The 26,466-nt window shown below is 36.8% G+C and overlaps 1 protein-coding gene across 9 annotated transcripts in view; it reads right to left on the reverse strand.

Annotated features, from left to right (window-relative positions):
* RASAL2 (RAS protein activator like 2) overlaps positions 1 to 26,466 on the reverse strand; it is a 382,318-nt gene that overhangs the window by 161,643 nt on the left and 194,209 nt on the right. For all 9 annotated transcript variants that reach the window (XM_033428154.2, XM_033428151.2, XM_033428152.2 and 6 more), the window contains exon 3: positions 15,629 to 15,755. In XM_033428154.2, coding sequence (XP_033284045.1) covers positions 15,629 to 15,755 — 127 coding nt within the window. The remainder of the gene's footprint in view (positions 1 to 15,628; positions 15,756 to 26,466) is intronic.

Genomic DNA, 26,466 nt, shown 5'->3' on the forward strand with positions numbered 1-26,466 from the left:
CCCTGCCCCCCCCAAAAAAAAAGAACAGGAGGAGGGGGTGGGAAGGGTTGGGGAGGTGGGGGGAAGGAGAGAGGAGAGGGAGACACTGCTGGTGCAAGTAAAGTAAGCAATGTTTAGATAATTTTGCTCAACTTATCTGAATCATATATTTTTTCTTTTTGGGAAAGTTTCCATAGCAGCCAAGAGCCTAGATCAAGTCTCAAAAATAAATCTCAAGATGCACTATAAACAACTCCACTCCCATCTTTCTACCTCAAGTTACATAACAGAATGGTGAATTATGACTGTACTTTAGAAGAAAGGAATTTGCCAAACTGTGCAAGTAAAAATGGAAAAAACAAATGAGTAAAGTCATGAGATACAGAGACAGGATGCTTCCTAAGATGCCATACCTGAAACTTCTTTATTGGGTTGGTTTAAACCTATCCAAGCAAAATGGGAAACATAAAATAAGAAACCTAACACTTCTATTATCTCACTGGTTCCATGAGTCAGAGAGAACTGAAGTTTGTCTCAAATCAAAATTTATGTTGTTGGTCATGCATTCTTCTTTCAAATCATAATAAACATCTCTTCAGATAAGGAAGCTGAGGCTGACGGTTAAAAATGATGAGAAGAGGGGATTTCCCTGGTGGTCCAGTGGTTAAGACTTCGCCTTCCAATGCAGGGAGTCTGGGTTCGATACCTGTTTGGGGAGCTAAGATCCCACAGGCCTTGGGGCCAAAAAACCGAAACATAAAACAGAAGCAATATTGTAACAAATTCAATAAAGACTTTAAAAATGGTCCACTTCAAGGGAGGGGGTATCTGTACGTGTACGGCTGATTCATTTTGTTGTCCAGTGGAGGCTAACACAACATTGTAAAGCAACCATGCCCCAATAAAAATTAATGTAAAAAAAATGGTCCACATCACAAAAAAAAAATCTTAAAAAAAAAAAAAATGATGAGAAGAAATGGAATTGGAATCCAGTTAGCGCAACTTCAAAGCTTGTGCCATTTCCACTGCCTCACAACCGCCTCTGATAAAGGCAATCCTTTCAGAGAGAATGGAGAGTTCCAGTCACAGGTATGAACTTTCTTTCCTAAAGCAGTAAGCTCCCTACCTGTGAGATAACTGCTAAATCTGCTCCTGTGATTTTGATAGACTAATTAATCTCTTAACCAAAACTCCAACAATAGCACACATGTGTATGCTATCAACCTGAAATGCAGCAGAAAGGATAAAAAGATCATTTTCTATTATTAAAAGAACATATTTTATCTTACCATTCTGTATAGGAACAAGAAAATATTTAATAAAAGCTATTTACTACCAACAAAATCTTTAAAAAAAAAAAGCACAGATGCTGTGCTCACTAACACAACTATGGTTACAATATTAACCAGCAGCACAATCTAAGAGTTCAGATCTGACATTTGCAACCAGGTACACTCGACGCTATGATTTGTTAACTTGGACAATGGCGCATACCAACTTTGCATTTATCAGAACCAACAGTTGTGACTGTATAACTGTTTATAGTCCCTGTGGCCGCATAATGATACTAATTCTCTAATTTCGTTCCTAAAATATTTCTCTGAAGTGGATGTGGTTTTCCCTGCAGAGGATGGGGGTGGAGGGGAAATACTTCCCACACCTAAGATTACTTTTCACTTTGAAGTGCCTCACCTGAAAAAGTCAAGCAAAGGTTTCTCTAATGTGTCAGTCATTTGCTCAACAATCACTCACTCAACCTGCAACCATGCACAAAACAACCTGACTCACTCACTCAACCTGCAACCATGCACAAAACAACCTGCTAGTTGCCATGGCGACACCAAAATGAAGATAGTGTTGTCAACTAAGAGGTTCCAATCTAGTAAAGAAGATACACACCAACAACTTGTTAAAAGCGTAAGGACATACATTCATTATTAGAGGTAAAAAAGGAGCTGTTTATCAGAGATAAATGCTGTGAATTCGGATTAGTGGAATAAAAGGAAAAACTGCCAAGAGGTGATATCTAATTGGGCTTCAGGACAAATGGGACTATCATAGATGAGGGTGGTGGAGTGAGAGAACATAGCAAGATAATCCAGGCTGATGGCCCAATGTGAGCAGAAGCCCAGGTGTGAGAATGCCCGGGAAACCTGAAGCAGTCCTATGACCTGGACCCAGAATATCTGTGGTGGGTAAAGAAAGAGGAAGTTAGAGAGCTAAGTCTGGGTCAGAATTCAGAGGACCTGTAGTGTTATCGCAAATCTGGATTCATCCTATAGATAATGGAGATCCGGCAAAAGTGTTTAAAGAAATAAAGTAATATGATTCAATAGTGATTTTAAGAAGATTAATGCCAAACAAGCAGTGAAAGGAGTAGCATGAAGGAAGAAGACAGAACCAAGAAGAGATAGATGGGTAGTTATTAAGACAACTAGGTAGAAACAAATGAGTAATGTAAGGTTAGAAGGACCAGAAGGATGGTGGTCATATTAACAGAAACAGCAATCACATAAGAACAACAGGCTGTGGGGAAAGGAGGGAATAAAGAAGGGAACTACACAAAGAGAATGGCTTCAGTTTTGAACATTCCAGTAGAGATGTTCAGATGACCAATTGGGAATTCAGGTCTGGAACTGAGAAATTAAAGCCAGAAATAGGGACTTAAAAGTTATTGGCACCAAGATGATATCTGGAAACATGAAAATAGGTGAAGTCATCTACAAAGAAAGGACAAAGCAAGCGAAGAAGGGTAAGGATAAGACCTTTAGATACCTGCACTTACAAAGAGGGAAATAGTCAAGAAGGTACAGCGAGGGAGAAACACAGCCAAGAGAAAAAAAGTTACAGGAGTCAAGAAAGGAGAGCTCTAAAGAGGGGAAGGAAGTCAACCATTACAAACTCTGAAGAGAGTTAGAAGGTGAAGAGGACAGCAGTTATGGAGCTTATCACAGCTCTGAGACTGCTAGAAATTTCAGTGGCAGATGAAATCAGATTTCAAGGTACAGAAAAATATGAGTAAACTGCTTTTTAGAAAAGGTTGATGAAGAACTGAACTAGTCCTAAAGTGTCCTAACTTATAGTCAGTTCTAGAACCAGATAATATACTAAAAATTAGAATGTGACAGTTACTGGAGAAGGATGTTAAGTGAATCAGTGAGAGAGCAGAACTAGGAATGACTCAAGTGTGCTATTTTGATTTTAACTTATCTAGCTTCTAAAATAGAGTAAATTTTATGAATTAAATACTTATAATAAAGTGGGAAGAAGCTGGCTTTAGTCATAAAAGCATTAATCTATGTTGCTTATCACCTCAAGTCTAAGAGGATATTACAACTAGTATTGAACAAGCATGGAAACTTGCTTTAGTTATTGTCATCATTTATTTGCTTAGATTTCTATGTCCTTATTGTCAATTTGATCCCAAATTCGTTTCCTGTTGTTTCAATTAATTCAGTTATATCAATTTGGTCTTCTTGGAGGCATCTTCACAGCAGACTTCTGACTGCTCCAGTCTGAACTGGCTGTCATCACTCTGTGGCTGCTACCGAGCTATGTAACCGGGTTCCCGCTGCACCCTCCGTCTCTCCCCTGAACTGGATCTCCTATCCTATATCCCACATCCTGCTCGTTCGTGGTTAACAATGTATCCCATTAGCCTCAGGAGAAATGATATGTAGGAGGTAATTTTTTTAACCTTGTATGTCTGAAAATGTCTTTATCTTATCCTCATGTGCAATTAATGACTTACAGCTAAATACAGAATTCTATATTGAAATAATCTTCCTTCAGAAGACTGAGGGCATTCCTCATTGTTTTCTAGCTTCTGAAACTGCTGATAGAAGTCTGAAGCCATTCTGATTTCTGATCCTTAGTTTGTAATCTGTTTTTCCTTTCTTTGGCAGTTTGTAAAATGGCCTCTTTGTCATCAGAGACAAATTGAAATTTCCCGAAAATGTGCCTTGTCATAGGCACTTAGTAATTCCTTTCAATCTGGAACCTCATATCCTTCAGTTGTGGGAATTTTCTTAAATTATTTTGCTAGTGATTTCCTCCCCTTGTTTTTCTTTTTCTGGAACTCATTGTTTTGACTTCCTAAACTGATACTCTAATTATTTTATCTTTTTTTTCCTCTACTTCCTGGGATATTTCCTCATTGTCATCTTCCAACACTTCTATTGAGTTTTATTTCTGTTAAAATTTTTTTAATACACAGCAGCATTTTGGCTTTGTGTAACATTCAGTTCTTGTCTCACATATGTAATATTTTCTCTCTCTGAAGATAATCATAATTTTTTTTTTAAGTTTTCTATTCCCTGCATACCTCTGTTCCTCCAAGTTTCTTTTTCCTTTTGTTTTTATTTGTTTTGGATTTTTTCTTTCAAGCTAGAGGCTTTCCCTCTGATGACTACTAGCTTTGGGAATGTCAGCGTCCTTAGGTCTTTCCTCTTGGGCTGGTTAAATATCCCCATGGCACTGATCTCCTGCCTGGAGGGTAAAAGGCAAGTGAGGGAGACAGGTGGAGGGGTCTCATCATTCAGTATGCAGGTGTTCATTTTATTCCCTCGTATTTGGTAAAGTGCTCTGTGCTCTCAACTTTGCCTGGTGTAACCCAGTCCAGAGACCCTTGAGTTTTCTCCCCCACAGAATTAACCTACAGCCTTCCATTAGGGTAGAGATAGGGGCAGGAAGAGCAACGATTCAGTGGTCTGGGGGAGAGGAGAAGACTGAGGGATCTACTACTATGTGTTCCTGCTGCCATCGATTCCTGAGCTATTTGAAGATTCTGCGGTAAAAATCTGGTTGGTTCTTGGCTTTCTTCGTTGCTAGATTAAGATTTGGCTTTCTCAGGTCAGCTAGGACATTTACCACACTCCATTTGCTTTCCAGCTTTCAATTTATTATTATGTATTATTGTTTTTTGTGGTTGTTTTCTTCTTTGCCATTCTCCTTATCCTTGAAGGATCATGTCTTTAAAAGAATATCCCTTTACTATAGTTGTAGTGGGGTTTCTGCGAGGAATACAAATTATATGCTTATGTTCAATCCACCATTTTTCTCTTCAGAAGTCCAGGCTGAATCAAAAACCATTCCTGATGCCACTCATTACTATTCCCACCCAATTCTCCAACTACCATAGTGGTTTACTAAGGTTAATATTGCCTTAAGACTGGTCGAGAGAGGCCCCTCACCTGGGCATCACATTTTAGAGGGCTCTACTTGGTTGGCAGCACCAACCCCAACAGAGCTTGAATGTATCAGCCAGGATGTCCACATGCCTGTTTGTAGGGTCTCTCATGACATGGGACCAAATTTGAAAATTCTAGCCTGACGTTCCAGATTGTTATAAAAGTATACAGTCAAAGTTGAAGAACAGAATGTATTTTATTTAAGTTAAAAAAAAAGTCTGTTAGACTAACTTAAATATTAAGATATGATACAGTTTCTAAACTTAGCAAGTAGCTAGTCCACAGTTAAACACTGACTTCCTTCATGATCTCTCCTTCCCTATGTCTTCTGGATTTACAGCAACCCTGACAGTAGCCTATACAAATGACTTAACTGAATCAGAAAAGGAATTTTTTATTTAAGACACCCTACTGCCATCTGCCGGACATTTAAAAAAATAAGGACAAATCAACAATGAGAATTAGATGACATGTACCCCTAGTTGCTGGGCAACACATAATTTGCACCACCAGATGGGCAGCACTGCCTTGGAATCACCTTTCACAAAACTGAACTAATCTGTACTATTCCATGATGAGGGTGGGGAGGAAGATAAAAGAGCAAATCAGGAATCTAAACATCCTCTTATAACTTATAAGAGACTGTGGTCTGATACCTTGACTTAGAACCGATTTCCTCATTTAAGAAATGGTTTAGCTGTTAATCTAAATCTAGCTCATAAGAGTGAAATTTAAAAAATGGCTTTAGGACCAACAGGCTGGGAGCCACTGAATGAGGCAGGGCCTGGCAGCCTTCTGGGCTAAGAGCCAGCCCTACCTATCAACCCACCCATCGCTGTCAGCTCCAACACAACAGAAGGGCCCATGGAGCCCACACAGGGGACACCCCTAGAGTACATAGCTCTGGTGACCAGAGGGGAGTGTCCCGTTGGGCCTCATAGGATGTCTCCTACATAAGGCCACTTACCCAAAATTGGGAAATGTAACTGACCTACCTAATACAGAGAAAGAGAATTAGGCAAAACAAGGAGACAGAAGATGTTCCAAACAAAGGAACAAGACAAAAATCCCAGAAGAAAAACTAACCAAAGAAGACATAAGCGATCTAACCAATAAAGAGTTCAAGGTAATGATCATAAACATGCTCAATGAACTTGGGAGAAGAATGGATGAACACAGTGAAGTGTTTAACAAAGAGTTAGAAGATACAAAGAAGAACCAAACAGAGCTGAAGACTACAATAACTGAAATAAAAAATACACTAGAAGGAATCTAAAGTAGATTAGATGATACAGAGGAACAGCTCAGTGAACTGAACGACAGAGTACTGGAAATTACCCAAGCTGAACAAAAAAGAATAAAAAAAAATAAGGATAGTTTTTAAGATACCTCTGAGACAACATCAAGCATACTAACATTCACATTATAGGGGTACCAAAAGGAGAAGAAAGAGAGGGGGACAGAGAACCTATTTGAGGAAATAATAGCTGAAAACTTCCCTAACCTGGGAAAGGAAACAAATATCCAAGCCCAGGAAGCACAGAGAGTCCCAAACAAATGAACCCAAAGAGATCTACAACAAGACACATTATAATTAAAAGGGCAAAAATTAAAGGTAACAAGAGAATTTTAAAAGCAGCAAGAGAAAAGCAACTAGTTATGTACAAAGGAACAACCACTAGACCAGTGGTCCCCAATCTTTTTGGCACTAGGGACTGGTTCTGTGGAAGACAATTTTTGCATGGATTGGGGGGTGGTAGTTCAGGTGGTAATGTGAGCAATGCAGGGGATGGTTCAGGTGGTAATGTGAGTGATGGGGAGCCATGGGGAGCAGCAGATGAAGCTTCGCTTGCTCGCCCACCGCTCACCTTCTGCTGGCAGCCCGGTTCCTAACAGGCCAGGACCGGTATCGGTCCGTGGCCTGGGGATTGGGGACCCCTGCATTAGACTGACTTTTCAGCAAGAACTTTGCAGGCCAGAAGGGAGTGGCATGATATATTCAAAGTGATGGAAAAAAAACCCTACAACTAAGAATCCTCTACTTGGCAAGGTTATCATTCAGATTTAAAGGAGAGATAAAGAGTTTTACAAAAAAGAAAAAGCCAAAAGAGTTCATCATCATTAAACTGGCCTTACAAAAAATGTTTCAAAGACTTTACTAAGGGGAAAAGAAAAGATGACAATTAGAAATACGAAAATTACAAAAGGAAAAATCTCATTTGTAAAGGCAAACATACAGTAAAGGTAGTAAATCAACCACTTACAAAGTTGGTAGGAAGGTTACAAGACCAAAGTAGTAAAATCATCTATATCTACAATAAGTAGTTAAGGGATAGACAAAACAAAAGATGTAAAATATGATGTCACAAACATTAAATGTCGGGCGGTAGTATTAAATGTAGGGTGGTTAAAATGTGTTTGAACTTAAGAGATCATCAACTTAATCTTCCTGCAGCATGAACAGGGGGCTATAAAATATGTCCCACCTCCTTTCATGCAAGATGCATCCTTCTGTTAAGGACCTTAACCCTCTATTTACTTTACCATGTTGCACCATGCGATGATTTTGCCCACCTTCACCATTTGACTGTTGGTAAAAAATTATATTTTACTCTTTTGCACAAAGTTTGAATCCTGTTTTATCTCTGATTATAATTAACACTTGTTTCTGCAAGTTTAGCAAAATGATGACAATTGATGAAGTTCTGTAATGGGCACATGGATGTGTATTGCACTATTCAACTTTGTGTCTGAAAATTCTCATAATAAAAAAATAAAGAAAAAGAGAGACCATCAACTTAAAATAATCACATATAGACAGGTTGTTACATATGAACTTCATGGTAACTACAAACCAAAAATATATAATAGATACACACCAAAAGGAGAGAAAGGAATCCAAACAAAACACTAAATTCTATGAGAAGAAAGCCAGGGTAGCAATACTTACAGAAAAACTACACTTTAAGACAAAGACTGTAACAAGAGACAAAGAAGACATTACATAAAGATAAAGGGATTAATCCAACAAGAAGACGTAACACTTGTAAATACATATGCATCCAACACAGGAGTACCTAAATACATAAAGCAAATATTAGCAAACATTAAAGGGAAAAATGACAGTAAGACAATCATAGTAGGAGACTTTAATACCCCATACCTCAGTGGATAAATCATCCAGACAGATAATCAATAAGGAAACACTGGCCTTAAATAACACATTAACTATTTGAATGTAATAGATACATACATAGAATAGTCCATCCAAAAGCAGCAGAATACACACTCCTTTCAAGTGCACATGAAACATTCTCTGAGATAGATCACATCCTAGGCCACAAACAAATATATTTAAGATATTTTATATTTAAGAAGACTGAAATCATATCAAGCAGGTTTTCCAAACACAACAGTATGAGACTAGTAATCAACCACAAGAAAAAAACTGCAAAAAACACAAACATATGGAGGCTAAGCAATATGTTACTAAACAATCAATGGATCACTGAAGAAATCAGAGTCAAAAAATACCTGGAGACAAATGAAAATGAAAACACAATGATCCAAAATCTACGGGATGCAGCAGAAGCAGTTCTAAGAGGGAAGTTTACAGTGATACAAGCCTACCTCAAGAAACAAGAAAAATCTCAAATAAATAATCTAGCCTTACACTTAAAACAACTAGGAAAAAAGAAAGAACAAGAAAAACCCAAAGACTGGAGAAAGAAAGAAATCATAAAGATCAGAATAGAAATACAAGGAGACTAAAAAAAAAAGAAAGAAAGAAAAGATCAGTGAAACTAAGAGAAGGTCCTTGGAAAAAATAAACAAAAATTGATAAACCTTTAGCCACACTCATAAAGAATATGAATGAAAAGAGAGGTACCAAACAGATGAAATTAGCAATTAAAGAAGTTATGATTGACCACACAGAAATACAAAAGACCATGAGATTACTATGAACAATTATATGACAATGAAATGGACAACCTAGAAGAAATGAACAAATTCCTAGAAATGTACAATCTCTCAAGAATGAATCAGGAAGAAACAGAAAATATGAACATACTGATTACCAGGAAGGAAACTGAATTCGTAATTTTTTAAAAACTACCAACAAACAAATGTCCAGGGCCAGAGGGCTTCACAAGTGAATTCTACCAAACATTTAGAGTTAACACATTTCTTAAACTATTCCCAAAAATTGAAGAGAAAGGAATGCTTCTGAACACATTCTACAAGGCTACCATTGCGCTGATAACAAAATCAGATAGACACGACCAAAAAAAAAGAAAAAAAAAAGACTACAGGACAAGATCACTGATGAATATAACATGCAAAAATCCTCGGCAAATATTAGCAAACCAAATTCAACAATACAATAAAAGGATTATATGCCACGATGAAGTGGGATTTATCCCAGAGAAGCAAGGATAGTTCAATACCTGCATGTCAATCAATGTGATAAACCACATTAACAAACTCAAAATAAAAAGTATACAATCATCTCAACAGACGCAGGAAAAAGCTCCAACAAAATTCAACATCCATTTATGATAGAAACTCTCAACATAGTGGGTATAAAGGGAACATACCTCAACATAATAAAGGCCATATATGACAAACCCAGAACCAATATCATATGAGATAGTGAAAAGCTGAAAGCATTTCCTCTAAGATCAGGAACAAGACAAGGATGCCCACTCGGTCCACTTTTATTCAACACAGTACTTGAAGTCCCAGCCACAGCAGGCAAGAAAAAAAGAAATGAAAGGAATCCAAATTGGAAAGGAAGAAGTAAAACAGTCACTGCTTGTAGATGGCATGATATTATATATAGAAAATCCTAAAGATGCCACCAGAAAAAACTATTAGAACTAATAAATAAATTTGGTAAAGTTGCAGACTACAAAATTAACATAAGAAATATGATGCATTTCTATACATTAATAATGAACTATCAGAAAGAGACATTAAGAAAACTATCCCATTTACAATGTATCAAAAAGAATAAAATACCTAGGAATTAATCTAAGGATTAAAAGACTTGTAGTCAGAAAACTATAAGATAATGCTGAAAGAAATTAAAGACAACATGGACAAATGAAAAGATATACCGTGATCACAGATGGGAAGAATTAATATTTTTTAAATGACCATATTATCCAAAACAATCTATAGATTCAATGCAATCCCTATCAAAATACCAATGACATTTTTCACAGAAATAGAACAAAATATCCAAAAATTTGTATGAAAACAAAGACCTCAAATAGCAAAAACAATATTGAGAAAGAACAAAGCTGGAGGTATCACGTTCCCTGATTTCAAACTATACTACAAGCTACAGCAATCAAAACAGTATAGGACTGGCACAAAAAAAGACACATAGATCAATGTAAGAGAAATAAACCCATGCTTATATGGTCACTTAATCAATGACAGAGGAGGCAAAAATATATAATAGGGAAAAGATAGCCTCTTCAATAAATGGTGTTGGGAAAACTGAACAGCCACATGCAAAAGATTCAAACTGGCCTACTTTCTCACACCATATGCAAAAATAAACTCAAAATGGATCAAAGACCTACATGTAAGACCTAAGACCATGAAACGGCTAAAAGAAAACATAGGCAGTATGCTTTTTAACATTGTTCTTAGCAGTTGTTGGATCTGTCTCTTTAAGCGAAGGAAACAAAAGCAAAAATAAAGAAATGGAACTACATCAAACTAAAAAGCTTTTTACACAGCGAAGGATATATAATCACATATACTTTTATATATATAAATTTAATAGTCAATTTAAATATTGAGTGCTACTATACACAGTCATTATTTATCACCATTTAAAATTCTATTATTTAATGAACTTATTTACAAAACAGAAACCGACTCACAGACTTACAGGACGAACTTATGGTTACCGGTGGGGAAAGGTGGGTGGTGAGGATAGATTGGGAGTTTGGGATTGACAGGTACACACTGCTATATTTAAAACAGATAACCAACATGGACCTACTGTATAGCACACAGAACATGACTCAATATTCTACAATAACCTAAATGGGAAAAGAATTTGAAAAAGAATAGATACATGTATATGTATAACTGAATCACTTTGCTGTACACCTGAAACTAACACATTATTAATCAAACATGTACCAATACAAAATAAAAATTTAAAAAAATAAAATTAATGTGAAAAAATAAAATTCTATTATTTGAAAAATAGAAGGATATGTTTCTTGTAATATTAAATCTTCATTACTCTCATTTCCCTTTCTTTCAATATTATCATTACCACCCTGTATTTTTATAAAAGATTCTAGCATCTTGAAAATACTTCAATCCTCCTAATAGTGAACGTCTTGGGAATAAAAAGAGTCATTAGTTTACACATAAAGTTAGACCTCAGCCTAATTTAACAGAGATGGTCAAGGTTAAAGCTAGATTTGAGTAATCAATATCCTCTAATAATTTTGACTAAATGAGTTATCCTTTTCAATAATTTTATAAATGTCTTAGTATATGCTGCTTTTTAATATTCCTTTTTTTAAAAATTTCCTCAAATTTTCATCACTTGGGTCAATAAACTTAGGAAAACATAGGTGCAAGACTGGTTTTTCCTCAAAGTTTTTCCAGTTTAGTTTCCCTTTTTTTTGGTGGTGTTATTTTAGATTTCTGTTTGACTTCTTCATTTACATAAACATGAAAATTTTGCACAGCTGCCTCTGACTCCAAAAGACTTCTAGTATTTTTTTCCTATGCTTGCTAACAGGTATCAAAAGCATACTATGTGAAATTATAATTTTAAGTACGTTTACCAGATATTTCTGGGTTTTGAGGACTCCATGATAATGAAACAAATGTGATATCATAGGCACAGTTTTTTAAAAATCCAGAGATTTTGTAAGTAAGATCATGGGATACTTTTAAGATTTTATCTCAATGTAATAAAATAGAGGCATGGAGATCTCTGCAGCCTTGAATTACTAGATGTTTGGTTTTGAATGTGTCAGTTCAATTTGAACGATGTTTTTGAGAATTGAGAACGCATGCACTTATGAGTGTTTGCACTTTCTAATTAAACCAGCTTTATGATCACGTTTCTGACATCACCTGCAAACAAGGTTCTTGCTCACTTCAGGCTCTGACTTTGCTTTGCCCATTTGGGCATCAAAGCATTAACTTTACTGGAATGTCAAAGAAACACAACCACCAGACTGGACAAGGTTCTCAATTCACCTTTGTGCTATCCCCCAGGCAGGCAGCAGACAACATGCAGTAGTAGAGACACATTTTCTTCTATAAATGTATGTGTCACAAAAATGTTGTCCACTGTTCAGCTTTCATTTTTCCTCTGTTTAATAGTGTTCTTGAAAGGTGTCCAGTGGCTTTTTAAAAAAAGTTGAATTCACGTAGGTTATATTTACATTGAAAATGAATATTTACTCGTTCTAGTTCATGTGGTCAATTTATATACCTCCCTGTATTGTTTGTATGCAAAGACCCTACCATCTGAAGAAGTAATTTCCTTTTGAAAATTCAGTAAATCATGCTTTTGCATGGTTTCAATTTGACAGATCTTTTTTTAATGAATAAATTAAAATCTGGATATTGTTACCAGGGGAAAATAGTTTTTTCTAGGTTTTCTAAATTTGGAAATGGGTGCTTCAGGCCGGATGTTCATATGCCTTAAGAAAACATCTCATTTTCAATGGAAAAGAATTTGCTGTATCAAAATCTGTGTCAAATGCCAGGGTAAATATAAATTTTTTGTATTTTGGGTAATCTGTAAGCTGCTGAATGCAAGAGACTGAGAACTAGTGAGTGAGAAGTACATTCTGGGCTTAACCACTCCCCACTCTGCCTCTTCACACACACTTTTTTCTTCTAAGTTCTTGACCTTTATTAGGTTTCCCATCACTATGAATTTGCTCATGTTGAACAATGTGTGAGGCAGAAATAGAGGCCTTCCTATCCTTTTTACATTCATGTTTTTTCACCAGCTTGAAATCTCTGAAGGACGGTAAATTGGCAGCCACTAACAAAGGTTCTTCACATATCCTTTATATTCACAGGGCTCTTTTCTTTTATGAATTCTCTGAGGTAGAATAAAAGGTGCATGTTTTTCATGAGTGGGCATTTCTCCATAGCTGACTGCCTCACACCTGAAATCAAAATGTATGCCATGGTTTTACATCTGCAAAAACTGATCTGTCCTCCTTGGGGTTCCTCTACTGGTGAGGAACAAAGAGAATGCAGAGCTTGCAAAGGGAAAGAACCCTGCAAAAACAGAAGGGCTTCCCCACACACTTGACTTACTTATTTGGAAACAAAATTCTATATCTTCATTCTCTTTCTCTGGTCCATCCTTTACTAATGCGTCCTCATCTTCCTAATCTCTAAATGTTCCAGGGCTTAGTCTTAAGCTTTTCTCTTCTACCTAAATACACTTCCCTTGATGATCTCACTCAATCTCATGGCTTCAAACACCATCTATTTGCTAAAAGCCTGAATCTGTATCTCCAGTCTGTACTTCTCCCTTAATTTCCAGACTCACTTATTTCTATCTGTGTATCTAATAAGATCCTCAAACTTAAGATGTCCAAACTGAGCTCCTGGTCAGTCCCACATTCAAACTTGCTTCTCCCAGTGTTCCTTATTTTAAAGCATAAATTCATTCTTCCAGCTGCTCTAGCCTAAATTCTTCACTCTTCTGTTTCTCACTTCCCACATCCAATCCAACCAGCGAACTGGCTTGTTGGCTCCACCTTCAAATATAATCTGGTCACTTCTCAGCCCTTCCACTAATACCATTATGGCCCAAGTTCTACCATGTCTTGTCTAGATTATTGCAATAGCACCCTAATTAGTTTCTAAACTCCCATTCTTGCTTCCCTAGTCTCAGTATAGAGGTCAGTGGCTCCCCACCTCCCAGAGTAAAAGCCAAAGCTCCTACGATGACCTACAAAACCTTTATGATCTGCTTGCCAAAGAGCTCATCTTAGTTTGTCTTTCGGACCTGTACCTGGAATGTTGGAGACATTTAACAATTTACTACGTATTTCTCTCCTATAAGATCATAATAATTATTCAGACTACAACTACACTTCCTCAAAAATCAGCTGACTTTTGTGGATCAAAGTGTGAATAGTCAAAGGACCCTAGAGAAGTGGCAAAGAGAGTCATCAACTTAACATTACAAATAATGACAGCAAAGGAGTTGAAAGAAGGTGCCTCTGAGCTAGTCCAATTCACATAGAACTTGTATGTGAAATACAAACAGGCTATAAAATGGTTACATCCAGGAAGGTTTGCAATATAATTTAAGCCCACACCTAAACTGGTTTCAACACATGCTAAAGAAGTACAATGGATGAGAGGAATATTTGATTTTTCCAAGTATGACCCATTGGAGAAAAGTGTTTGCTAACCTGACTAATGTCTAGAAAAGCAATAAATGTCACAGGATAAAAAGAGAACTAAAGGATTCAAATTCTGACTAAGAACCTGAGCTCCATTTAGAAAATGAAAGGAAATGAAGGAAAAGGCAAAAACAAACAAAAAAACCAAAACCCTGATTTTCAAAAATACAACAAAATCACAAAATTATCCATACTAACAAATATAGAGACAATAAATGAATCCGTTTTATCTACCTACTAAATGTCTATGACTAAATGTCAAGGTCCATTAAGCAAAGAATAATACCACAATGCAAAACACCAGAGCAACTCCTACTTTTCAAATTCTTTCATTATTTTACTTAATCTTAATTATGTTCACTTAAAATTACCTGACTGGTCTAATTATTTAAATATCCATTGGTAAGCATGCAAAACACCAAACAGAATCATTTGGTAGGAAACAGGGAAACAGCAGCTTTGATACTGACATTAATTCCTTTAGTATATAACAACTCAAGTGGGGTTTTCTGATGTATCCCTTCTGTCACCCACTCCAACCACAGTCCTGAATATAACTTACATGGGCCATATAAAATTAGCTCAGCTAAACTAGCCTAATCTGACATTACATTATACAAGACAACACCAGGAACTGTGTGAACAGGGCACAAACCATTTAATACTAAGTTTCCAACCAAAACTGGCTCCCCAGTGAATCTCAGTGCCTCAATAAGATCACTTAATGTTCTTTTAAAATTTAAAGCCAAGCAGTAAAATCAGAAACAACATATCATCCGGCTTGCCCAGGAGTTTACAGCAACCAACTAGCACTCAGATAAATTTTCTCTCTGCAAAATAACTTTGCTGCCACTTGGTTATAAAGAATAAAACTTTCTAATGACCTCTAATTCTTGGTTAACATACTATATTTTAAAGTACTTACTTAACAGTAAATGAAGGATGTTTTGTTTTATTGTAACACTCAATAACAAGTCCATAAATTACCGGATAAAAACTAGGAATTTCTTTCCTTTTACATTAGCTTACCCAGTTTAGCGGCGCCCTCTGGTGGGTACTCAGGAAACTGACCCTCGGAAGGGACACTGACAGTTCTCCTCAGGCATCGCCCTTTGGTGGAATCTGTCTGCTGATCCTGTCCTCCCTCCACAGGTATCTAGTAAACCAAGAAAGAGATGAAACTTAATAGTGCCATAACTACCCTGTGATTGAATAACGTTTTTAGTTGATGAAGGTAGGAGTGTGTAATCATCAGAGCAAAACAGAAGAAATGTAGAAATAATGTATGCACAAAGGCTAAAGTTATTACCAACCCTTTATTCAGGAATCTTTTCTTTAAAAAGAAAACTGAAAGATCAGGAAAGGTGAGTATGCAAATTAACTTACATGAAGTATGCACAAATCACATCCAGTTGTGTACCTGCTTAGGGAGCTCAGAAAACAAAACATCCACACAAATAAGATTCCTTTACATCAGAAACTGGTTCACAAGTCCCATTCCTGCCCAATCGTAGGTAAATGGAAATAAAAGTTGACCAGAAAGACTTCACTCCAAAATTCTCTTAAAAGAAGGTTTTGTTAGATAAAAGGAGTAAAATCAACCAAATTTTCTCCAATTTTAAAAGTAAGCACTTAGAGATAGTTAATGAAATACTATACTACCTATACATGTTTTTAGTGTATAGATAGTAATTGATACATAAAATGGCATATTTTATTCCACAAGTGAGATTAGTTTTTGAAATCCTAAAAAATAGTTTTTCTGGCATAACTTTTTTTTTCTGTTTGTACATGTGGAATAAGAACTATGTATGGTACAAAAGATCTCTAATTCCATTAAATATTTTACAATTTACACACTGGTTATCACTGTAGAGTAATGGGATGGCTCTAAGTTGCTTTTTTTTTTTTCTTTTCGATTTCGGTAATTCTAAAAGACCAAGTCATCTTACTTTGGGGGTAGAGGGCAAAGACTTTTCACAATGAGATTTTATTAGTAACCTTTATCAGAATCAAGAATAGTATTTGTAACATCTGAAATAGTTTGGCAAAATATGTCAAGAATTATGTTATCAAGGCAGTTGCCCGGGAATCATACCTCCTCCCCTCCCTCCAATGGAAACTAACTACCCTTATCTGAGTTTCATGCTCAATTACAAAAGGAGGAAGCTGCAAACAGAAAAACAAGAACTGGTTAGAGCCAGCTAGGCCCAAGATGGCAGAAAACCTGATCTCCAGTGGACTTGAGCCTCACTGTACGTTCACTGTAATACATTAGCATGCTAAATGACACAACCATGAGCACCATGACAGTTGACAATTGCCATGACAACGGGAAAAGTCCATACAAGGACTGAAAAGGGGTGTTGCCTCAGTTCTGGGTCCAAACCACAGCCTTGTTCTCAGATATCTTATGAATACTCCTTCTCTTTACTCAATTCTTTCCCTTTTACCTGGACCCTTCTATATATATGGTGTCTCAGCCCTAATCAGGTTGAGGAGTTGATTTGCGAACTAAATTCCCACACTCTCCATTCTTTGGCCAGTTTCATTATTGGCTGTGTGAATCTGAGTGGAAAAAGAACCTCTCCGGCTGAGACCCCTCGGCCTAGGCTAGGACCCTGGTGCGGGTCCAGGCAACCAATTCGGTAACAATTAATCATAGTCTCTAATTCTTATGCCTCCAATACAGGCAATTTTAACAAATTTCAATAATAATGACTAGCATTAAATTCTTAGTATGTGCAAGGCTAAGGAATTTACATGTGTGACATTATGAGGAAGCCATTATTATTATCCCCTTTTTACAGATGAGGAATAATTTATCTCTCCAGATGATTACTATGGGCATATCAATTGATACAGCAAAACTGGAATAGATACGGGCTTAAATGTACATACTTTCTGCTTTGCCTCAGTAATCCAACTCCTAAGACTGGGTGGGGTCAAGGGGATGATACCAAGGGAAGTTTTCTCTGTGCTACTGAGAATTTGAAGAGCAAAATTCTAATGTCTTCATAAGGACTGAAAATTCTCATACTCTTTCCTCATTTCCTCATGACCATAACTACTGTTACTGCTTGCACACTGAGAAACCAAATGGTGGAATTAAGAAAGGTAAAATTCTAAAAAATAAGGGAATATCAAATAATAGCATCAGTAAAGCTAATAAGTCTTCTAAAAGTTCTCTGTAATATAAAACTTTAAGAACAGTAATCTAAGTCATCCACCCCTTTCAGGATGGAAATGATCTCTACATAAATAATTAAAAGAGTAGCACCAAGAGGTTAAATAACTCCCTCCTAGTAAGAAAGGTAAAAATGTATCCTCTACCTGCCTTAGGAAAGAAGGGAGGTAAATGTGGAAAAAAAAAAAAAGTAGTCTGGATCTTTGAACAAACAATGAACATAAATAAACATAACTATTTTTGTAATAGTTCCCCCAAAATTCCTATTCCTGAAATAATGAAGGCCTAAGCCATAGAGAAAAGAGGAGCTATTTTTGACATTTTAGGAGGGAATGAGCTACAATCTCATCTGTGGAAATTTATAAAGGCCATATCCAGGAAAAATAAAGAAATGGTTTCTATTATCATTATACTTTGTCTCTACCATATCTAAGAAGAGAATAAATAAAATATATCAAACTTCTTATTTGGGCCTAAACTTCACTCACAATTATATTCTCAAAGTTTCAATGTAGACTCTTCATTTCCCACTGTTGAAACTTAAAATATGATGAACAGTTTTATTCACAGTATCACTCTTAAAGTTGAGGGCATTTTATCTCTGACTCAGAATATAAGGGAGAATAGTATTTACTTTTATTCTAAACGTGTGTTTCTTAAGAATCATTTGCTTTTACACCACCACTGACTGTTTGTTACATAAATAATTCTTTTAAAGACACTGACCTGTTTCTTAAAAGTTAGTATAATATTTCAAGTATCTTCAAATGAACTAAGCTGGAGTTTACAAATCTTAGTATACAGCCAAAGAAAATCAGTTTTAGAAAAGACAATTTTAGAAAAATGATTCTGTCCATTCTGCTTGTCCTAATTTAGTTTACTACTTCACATTCACTTGTTTACACTAAATTAGTCTAAAAATTGTATATCTTTCAGGTTCGGTAATGAGAGAAATTTTTCTTTTTCTTTTTTTTTCTTAAACCTTTTTGCCTTGTATGATACTTCTTCTGAGCCTTCTTTTTCTTCAGGGAGAATGGTGACCATCACTGTCTTTGGCTGCCTATTGTCCAATGCCTGAAAATAGCTGGTATATATAATTTTTTTTGAATTTTTGCATTTTATTTTTTTATACAGCAGTTTCTTATTAGTTATCCATGTTATACATATTAATGTATATATGTCAATCCCAATCTCCCAATTCATCACACCACCACCAACCCCCTGCCACTTTCCCCTCCTGGTGTCCATACGCTTGTTCTCTACATCTGTGTCTCTACTTCTGCCCTGCAAACCAGTTCATCTGTATGACTTTTCTAGCTTCTACATATATGCATTAATATACAATATTTGTTTTTCTCTTTCTAACTTACTTCACTCTGTATAACAGTCTCTAGATCCATCCATGTCTCTACAAATGACCCAACATCGTTCCTTTTTAAGGCTGAGTAATATTCCATTGTATATATGTACCACATCTTCTTTATCCATTCGTCTGTCGATGGGCATTTAGGTTGCTTCCATGAACTGGCTATTGTAAATAGTGCTGCAATGAACATTGGGTTGCATGTGTCTTTTTGAATTATGCTTTTCTCTGGATATATGCCCAGTAGGGGGATTGCTGGGTCATATGCTAATTCTATTTTTAGTCTTTTAAGGAACCTCTGTACTGTTCTCCATAGTAGCTGTATCAATTTACATTCCCACCAACAGTGCAAGAGGGTTCCCTTTTCTCCACACCCTCTCCAGCCTTTGTTGATTGTAGATTTTCTGATGATGCCCATTCTAACTGGTGTGAGGTGATACCTCATTGTAGTTTTGATTTGCATTTCTCTAATAATTAGTGATGTTGAGCAGCTTTTCATGTGCTTCTTGGCCATCTGTATGTCTTCTTTGGGGAAATGTCTATTTAGGTCTTCTGCCCATTTTTGGAGTGGGTTGTTTGTTTTTTTAATATTGAGCTGCATGAGCTGTTTATATGTTTTGGAGATTCATCCTTTGTCCGCTGATTTGTTTGCAAATATTTTCTCCCATTCTGAGGGTTGTCTTTTCGTCTTGTTTGTAGTTTCCTTTGCTTTGCAAAAGCTTTGAAGTTTCATTAGGTCCCATTTGTTTATTTTTGTTTTTATTTCCATTACTCTAGGAGGTGGATCAAAAAAGATCTTGCTGTGATTTATGTCAAAGAGTGTTCTTCCTATGTTTTCCTCTAAGAGTTTTATAGTGTCCACTGTTACATTTAGGTCTGTAACCCAATCTGAGTTTATTTTTGCATATGGTGTGAGGGAGTGTTCTAATTTCATTCTTTTACATGTAGCTGTTCAGTTTTCCCAGCACCACTTACTGAAGAGGTTGTCTTTTCTCCATTGTATATCCTTGCCTCCTTTGTCATAGATTAGTTGACCATAGGTGCATTGGGTTATCTCTGGGCTTTTTATCCTGTTCCATTGATCTGTATTTCTGTTTTTGTGCTAGTACCATATTGTCTTGATTACTGTAGCTTTGTAGTATAGTCTGAAGTCAGGGAGTCTGATTCCTCCAGCTCCGTTTTTTTCCCTCAAGACTGTTTTGGCTATTCAGGGTCTTCCGTGTCTCCATACAAATTTTAAGATTTTTTGTTCTAGTTCTGTAAAAAATGCCATTGGTAATTTGATTGCATTGAATCTGTAGATTGCTTTGGGTAGTATAGTCATTTTCACAATACTGATTCTTCCAATCCAAGAACATGGTATATCTCTCCATCTGTTTGTAACATCTTTAATTTCTTTCATTAGTGTCTTATAGTTTTCTGCTTACAGGTCTTTTGTATCCCTAGATAGGTTTATTCCAGGGATTTTCTTCTTTTTGTTGCAGTGGTAAATGGGAGTCTTTCCTTAATTTCATTTTCAGATTTTTCATCATTAGTGTATAGGAATGCAAGAGATTTCTGTGCATTAATTTTGTATCCTGCAACTTTACCAAATTCATTGATTAGCTCTAGTAGTTTTCTGGTAGCAACTTTAGGATTCTCTATGTATAGTATCATGTCATCTGCAAACAGTGACAGTTTTACTTCTTCTTTTCCAATTTGTATTGCCTTTATTTCTTTTTCTTCTCTGATTGCCATGGCTAGGACTTCCAAAACTATGTTGAATAACAGTGGCGAAAGTGGACATCCTTCTCTTGTTCCTGATCTTAGAGCAAATGCTTTCAGTTTTTCACCATCGAGAATGATGTTTGCTGTGGGTTTGTTGTATATGGCCTTTGTTATGTTGAGGTAGGTTGCCTTTATGCCCACTTTCTGGAGAGTTTTTATCACAAATGGGTGTTGAATTCTGTCAAAAGCTTTTTCTGCATCTATTGAGATGATCAAATGGTTTTTATTCTTCAATTTGTTAATATGGTGTATCACATTGATTGATTTGCATATATTGAAGAATCCCTGCATTCCTGGGGTAAATCTCAGTTGATCATGGTGTATGATCCTTTTAATGTGTTGTTGGATTCTGTTTGCTAGTATTAGTTGAGGATTTTTGCATCTATATCCATCAGTGATATTGGTCTATAATTTTCTTTCTCTGTATTCTCTTTGTCTGGTTTTGGTATCAGGGGGTTGGTGGCCTCATAGAATGAGTTTGGGAGTGTTCCTTCCTCTGCTTTATTTTGGCAGAGTTTGGGAAGGACAAGTGTTAGCTCTTCTCTAAAAGTTTGTTGGAATTCACCTGTGAAGCCATCTGGTCCTGGGCTTTTGTCTGTTGGAAGATTTTTAATCACAGTTTCAATTTCATTACTTGTGATTGGTCTACTCATATTTTCTATTTCTTCCTGGCTCAGTCTTGGAAGGTTATACCTTTCTAAGAATTTGTCCATTTCTTCCAGGTTGTCCATTTTACTGCATAGAGTTGCTTGTAGTAGTCTCTTGGGATGATTTGTATTTCTACAGTGTCTGTTGCAACATCTCCTTTTTCGTTTCTAATTTTATTGATTTGCACCCTCTCCCTCTTTTTCTTGATGAGACTGGCTAATGGTTCATCAATTTTGTTCATCTTCTCAAAGAACCAGCTTTTAGCTTTATTGATCTTTGCTATTGTTTCGATTTCATTTATTTCTGATCTTTATGATTTCTTTCCTTCTACTAACTTTGGGTTTTGTTTGTTCTTCTTCTCTAGTTCCTTTAGGTGTAAGGTTACATTGTTTATTTGAGATTTTTCCTGTTTCTTGAGGTAGGCTTGTATTGTTATAAACTTCTCTCTTAGAACTGCTTTTGCTGCATCCCATAGGTTTTGGATCGTGGTGTTTTTGTTATAATTTGTCTCTAGGTATTTTCTGATTTCCTCTTTTATTTCTTCAGTGATATCTTGGTTATTTAGTCACGTATTGTTTAGTCTCCATGTGTTTGTGTTCTTTTCCCTGTAACTGATTTCTAATCTCACAGCGTTGTGGTCAGAAAAGATGCTTTATATGATTTCAATTTTCTTCAATTTACTGAGGCTTGATTTGTGACCCAAGATGTGATCTATCCTGGAGAATGTTCCTGCGCACTTGAGAAGAAAGTGTAATCTGCTGTTTTTGTTTCCTTATTAATTTTCCGTTTGGATGATCTGTCCATTGGTATAAGTGAGGTGTTAAAGTCTCCCACTATTATTGTGCTGCTGTTGATTTCCTCTTTTACAGCTGTTAGCAGTTGCCTTATGTATTGAGGTGCCCCTATGTTGGGTGCATATATATTTATAATTGTTATATCTTCTTCTTGAATTGATCCCTTGATCATTATGTAGTGTCCTTCCTTGTCTCTTGTAACATTCTTTATTTTAAAGTCTATTTTATCTTATATGAGTATTGCTACTCCAGCTTTCTTTTGATTTCCATTTGCATGGACTACATTTTTCCATCCCTTCACTTTCAGTCTGTATGTGTCCCTAGGTCTGACATGGGTCTCTTGTAGACAGCATATATATGGGTGTTGTTTTTGTATCCATTCAGCAAGCCTGTGTCTTTTGGTTGGAGGATTTAATCCATTCACATTTAAGGTAACTATCGATATGTATGTTCCTATGACCATTTTCTTAATTGTTATGTGTTTGTTTTTGTAGGTCCTTTCCTCCTCTTGTGTTTCCCACTTAGAGAAATTCCTTTAGCATTTGTTGTAGAGCTGGTTTGGTGGTGCTGAATTCTATTGGCTTTTGCTTGTCTGTAAATCTTTTGATTTCTCCATTGAATCTGAATGAGATCCTTGCCAGGTAGAGTAATCTTGGTTGTAGGTTCTTCCCTTTCATCACTTTAAATATGTCATGCCACTCCCTTCTGGCTTGTAGCGTTTCTGCTGAGAAATCAGCTGTTAACCTTATAGCAGTTCCCTTGTATGTTATTTGTCGTTTTTCCCTTGCTGCTTTCAATAATTTTTCTTTGTCTTTAATTTTTACCAGTTGATTACTATGTGTCTTGGCATGTTTCTCCTTGGGTTTATCCTGTATGGGACTCGCTGCGCTTCCTGGACTTGGGTGGCTATTTCCTTTCCCATGTTAGGGACGTTTTCACCTATAATCTTTTCAAATATTTTCTCTGGTCCTTTCTCTCACTCTTCTCCTTCTGGGACCCCTATAATGCGAATGTTGTTGTGTTTAATGTTGTTCCAGAGGTCTCTTAGGCTGTCTTCATTTCTTTTCATTCTTTTCTCTTTATTCTGTTCCGCAACAGTGAATTCCACCATTCTGTCTTCCAGGTCACTTATCCGTTCTTCTGCCTCCATTATTCTGCTATTGATTCCTTGTAGTGTAGTTTTCATTTCAGTTATTGTATTGCTCGTCTCTGTTTGTTCTTTAATTCTTCTAGGTCCTTGTTAAACATTTCTTGCATCTTCTCAATCTTTGCCTCCATTCTTTTTCTGAGGTCCTGGATCATCTTCACTATCTTTATTCTGAATTCTTTTTCTGGAAGGTTGCCTATCTCCACTTCATTTAGTTGTTTTTCTGAGGTTTTATCTTTTTCCTTCATCTGGTACATAGCCCTCTGCCTTTTCATCTTGTCTATCTTTCTGTGAATGTGGTTTTTGTTCCACAGGCTGCAGGATTGTAGTTCTTCTTGCTTTTGCTGTCTGCCCTCTGGTGGATTAGGCTATATAAGAGGCTTGTGCAAGTTTCATGATGGGAGAGAGTGGTGATGGGCAGAGCTCAGTAAAACTTTAATCTGCTTGTCTGCTGATGTGTGGGGCTGGGTTCCCTCCTTGTTGGTTGTTTGGCCTGAGGCGACCCAGCACTGGAGCCTACCTGGCTTTTTGGTGAGGCTAATGGCATACTCTGGGAGGGCTCACACCAAGGAGTACTTCCCAGAACTGCTGCCAGTTTCCTTGTCCTCACGGTGAGACACAGCCACCCCCCGCCTCTGTAGAAGACCCTCCACCACTAGCAGGTAGGCCTCGTTCAGTCTCCTGTGGGGTCACTGCTCCTTCCCCTGCGTCCCGATACGCACATCACTTTGTGTGTGCCCTCCAAGAGTGGAGTCTCTGTTTCTCCCAGTCCTGTCAAAGTCCTGCAATCAAATCCCACTAGCTTTCAAAGTCTGATTCTCTAGGAATTCCTCCTCCCATTGCCGGACCCCCAAGTTGGGAAGCCTGACGTGGGGCTCAGAACCTTCACTCCAGTGGGTGGACTTCTGTGGTACAAGTGTTCTCCAGTTTGTGAGTCACCCACCCAGCAGTTATGGGATTTGATTTTATTGTGATTGCGCCCCTGCTACCGTCTCACTGTGGCTTTTCCTTTGTCTTTGGATGTGGGGTATCTTTTTTAGTGAGTTCCGGTGTCTTCCTGTCGATGATTGTTCAGCAATTAGTTGTGATTCTGGTGCTCTTGCAAGAGGGAGTGAGCGTATGTCCTTCTACTCCACCATCTTGAACCAATCTCTGGCTGCTATATATACATTTTTGGTCTAGTCTTATTTTGTTTGCAATGGGAGGGCTAGTCTTGTACCAGTTACTCCATCACAGCTGGTGTCAAAAGCCTCTTATTCTCTCTTATCCAAACTACTAATACAGTCTCTTCATTGGTGATATTCTGCCCCTTAAATCTATCCTTTATATAGTTTCCAGAATATTTCTAAAATGCAATTATAATCATTTACGGTACACCTCCGTGAGATTCCTCCAATAACAGATCTCTCTCTCGCACTTTACTTATACATGGAATCATAATTAATCATAATTATTCATTTGTGCAACTAATTCCACATAAGTTAACAGCTTAACTTACCAGTCATTCTGAGACTTAAAGGCCTTCAGTTGCTCTCCTTTGCAGTGTTTTTCAAAGAAGTGATGGTATGTTTGTGTGTGCATGTGACAAGGGACTTATCTCTCTGCTTCAACCAGAGCATAATTCTGAGTTTATCTGTTGTACAGGGCTTCTGCATGAGCTTTTCTACAAAAGGCGTTGTTCTGCTAAAAGAGTTTTAAAACTAATATCTTACAGAGCAAGTGCAAGTTCCCTGATATAGTATACCAGGTTTTCCACAATCTGGCCACTGTGTAAGTAACCAGCTTTAGACTTTACATAGTAGGAACAACAAATTGCTTGCATTTCCCTAACATATTCCTCATGTTGTAGTTCAGTGCCTTTGCTTAGTTTGTTCTCTCAGACTGAAATATTTTCCCTCACTTTCTTTTCTATTCTATACCTGCAAGGTAAACTCCTAACCATCCTAAGGCTTAGGACAGGCATTGCTTCTTCCAGGAATCTTCCTTTCTATCAGTTCCCTAAGGGAGGTTAAGGTACACCTTCCTGAGGTTCCTCCAATAACAAATCTTTCTCTGGCACTATACTTATACATGGATTCATAATTATTCATTTGTGCAACTAATTCCACATAAGTTAACAGCTTAACTTACCAGTCAATCTCCAAACCTTAAAATAGCTCCAACTCACAAATGAATAAATGAATATTTGATAGGTAGAGATGGGGGCCATTTTAGGCAAAGGAAATAACATAACATCAGCCAAGAAGTTGGTACGCATACTATTTTTTTACTGTATTTGGAACCAGGAGTAGGCCAATTTAGCTAGAGCCTCTTAAGGGGGAGAAGTGGGAGAACACCAAAATATATTATAACCACATGGGAAGGCTTTAATACCAGGCCATGAATAATTCAGGAAGCACTGGGAAACAATTCAAGTTTTTAGATCAGAGGAATAGTAGTCTTGTAATTGGTCTGTCTCCTGCCTACCTTTCCCTCTTCCAATACATCTTACAGATTAATATTCATAACACATAACTTTGATCCCCTTCCTTTCTTAAGCTTCCTTTGGTAATTGCCCATTGTCAATAGCATCTTAATGACAGAGACTACAGTGCTTTAGAATAAATGGATTTCTTTCTTTTATTCTATCCAGTTTACTTGTGCTATTTATCAAATTCCATTTTAAAATTATTTTTCCTATTCCCACAACTAAATTTGGTACTGGGGAGAGGGGAAAGAACTGTGTCTTATTCTTTGTAACTCCTATCAGTGAATTCACATACAGGGGCACATTATGTATCTGCTGAATAACTTGAAAGTAGTTCTGAATGAAATATGCCATGGGTAGTTTACCCCAGGATAAATAACAATTGATTTTAGCTGTTTGCACAAAGCCTAACTGCTATTTTCATCAATATATCTGAGTGTAAATACTGTTTTCTAAAATCATGAAAAATATTTTAAAATATTTTGAAATTGCAT

The sequence above is a fragment of the Orcinus orca genome, chromosome 1, assembly GCF_937001465.1.
Source record: "Orcinus orca chromosome 1, mOrcOrc1.1, whole genome shotgun sequence".
Classification (NCBI taxonomy): domain Eukaryota; kingdom Metazoa; phylum Chordata; class Mammalia; order Artiodactyla; family Delphinidae; genus Orcinus; species Orcinus orca.